Genomic DNA, 1,884 nt, shown 5'->3' on the forward strand with positions numbered 1-1,884 from the left:
ATTCTTGGACATAGTAGAGGTCATTCCTGTTGTATGTACATCCCCTACTACTGGCGAAGCATTGGGAAGTCGGCGGGAAAAGCGACATCCACTCCTCGAATTCCTTATGTCTTCTAAACTACTGGGATGCAATAGGAGTCGCTCGTTTTGTCTTGTGATTGAGCTGACACGGTTCATATGCTTTCCATTCAAGTTTGAACTTGGGGACTTGTTAATGTACCTAGCTTTTGAATGCTTAGACTATTGTTACGACATCTTTATGAGTTTCTCTTTCTATTCTATTCGATCCATCTCCACTCAAGTCACTGTACATTTGTCATTTTATCGTTTGACCTAGTTGCTGCACCACAAAAGAATTGGACGTAGCTAATTTTAGTATGCACACCCGTGTTGTCGTTACAGACGTCAAAGGAGTGTGTTTGGCGGATAATAATGGTACATGTGCCGAGATGCGATATAATCGCATACGATGACACATGAAAGCACACTTTCCGTGATAATTTCTGCTCCGACGGCACATCAGCAAGCAAACTTGCGCCGGTACCTTCACTTCTTAGAGCAACCGTAGTACTGAGAGAAGAAATTCAACAGCTCGATCCGAACACCATCCCGACGCCGTTCATGTGATCATGATTTTGCTCATGATTTTGATANATTAGTTTGCAAATGAGTGTATTTCGATAGTTTAGAATTACGTTCTTTGGTTTAGGGTCGACCACTAGGTCGCAGAACAGTCATTGCGTCACAAATATTTCGGTCAAAATCCTCCTGAACAGAGAGAGGCTGCCAAATTTTGGCATTCAACAAGATAATGATGACACTGGATCCAATCATAAAGGGAAACTACCACGAATTGATCAACTGGAAAGAACAAATGCTAGGATTGTTTTTAGCTAACAGCTGCCTGTAGTTTCGCGGCTAAAACATCCTCATCACGATGGCAAATGGCAGGGCGAATAAAAAGTGCAAAACTGAATAATCCTCACCGCAGAACTGCTAACGGAAAAAGTTATTCGGTGAAATACATGCACCTTCCTGGTAAAGAATAGGTATTACCTACGAAACAAGCTTCACATAGTCACGGTTGCTGAAATTTCCGGTGCAATTGTATGGTCACCGAATCGGGTGGGATAAGAGTCACTCATTTGGTTTATTGGAACGCCCTTACATATTATTAGTGGATGAATGAAAGGACATCAAAGGTATGGCTGCGCTGGCTTTGACTGCCTGTGAAATCTTGGCTTTAATTTGTCCCAGATATTTACTCTGACGCACGTATAACTATGGCGTCACTGACGGATTGCGTGAGAGCACCGGTTTCTTTGGTTCGGTTTTTCACTCAGACAGTGCTGAATTTATCTCCATTGCTCAGGGCAGTCCTGTGCCCATGTACACTCCACTATTCGGTTAACATTTCAGGCAGCGGAACGATCTTTTATCCAAACTATCACAGGCATCTGCACATCTGGTCAGCGCAGTTCGGAAAGGCATCATAGAACCTTGCCTACTGGACAAAATCCGTAACGGATCCAAGCAGGAGAAAACTCATACTGATGCATCTGACAGCACTGTGGCGCTTGCGCAAAGCTTCCTGCAGCTAATGCTCCAGTTGCTGAATTATCGCAAGTATGTAGTTGACTTTCCACGACATTTAACTTCGTTCTACTCACAAATCAGGTTTAGCCTGGCACTTCATCTTCTTTATCCGCTGGATACTGACATCTCTTTCTTGCGCCAGACTGTGGGACAGAAACACATGTAAGTTGATAGCTTCCTGTTCGAAAGATTGCGTTTCTTGCATGAAAGCTTTTATTATACCAATCAAACTTTGTATTTTTCGGTCTGAACACACGTATGCTTAAATTCGGTCATATCTTGTCAAGA

At 42.9% G+C, this 1,884-nt stretch overlaps 1 protein-coding gene across 1 annotated transcript in view; it reads left to right on the forward strand.

Annotated features, from left to right (window-relative positions):
- The window catches only part of T265_01558 (hypothetical protein), a gene marked incomplete at both ends in the record, with an annotated part of 40,830 nt that overhangs the window by 14,707 nt on the left and 24,239 nt on the right, over positions 1 to 1,884 (forward strand). The window contains 2 exons of the mRNA XM_009165617.1: positions 1,420 to 1,626; positions 1,678 to 1,758. Of these exons, the coding sequence (XP_009163881.1) occupies positions 1,420 to 1,626; positions 1,678 to 1,758 (288 nt within the window). The remainder of the gene's footprint in view (positions 1 to 1,419; positions 1,627 to 1,677; positions 1,759 to 1,884) is intronic.

The sequence above is a fragment of the Opisthorchis viverrini genome, assembly GCF_000715545.1.
Source record: "Opisthorchis viverrini unplaced genomic scaffold opera_v5_17, whole genome shotgun sequence".
NCBI lineage: Eukaryota > Metazoa > Platyhelminthes > Trematoda > Opisthorchiida > Opisthorchiidae > Opisthorchis > Opisthorchis viverrini.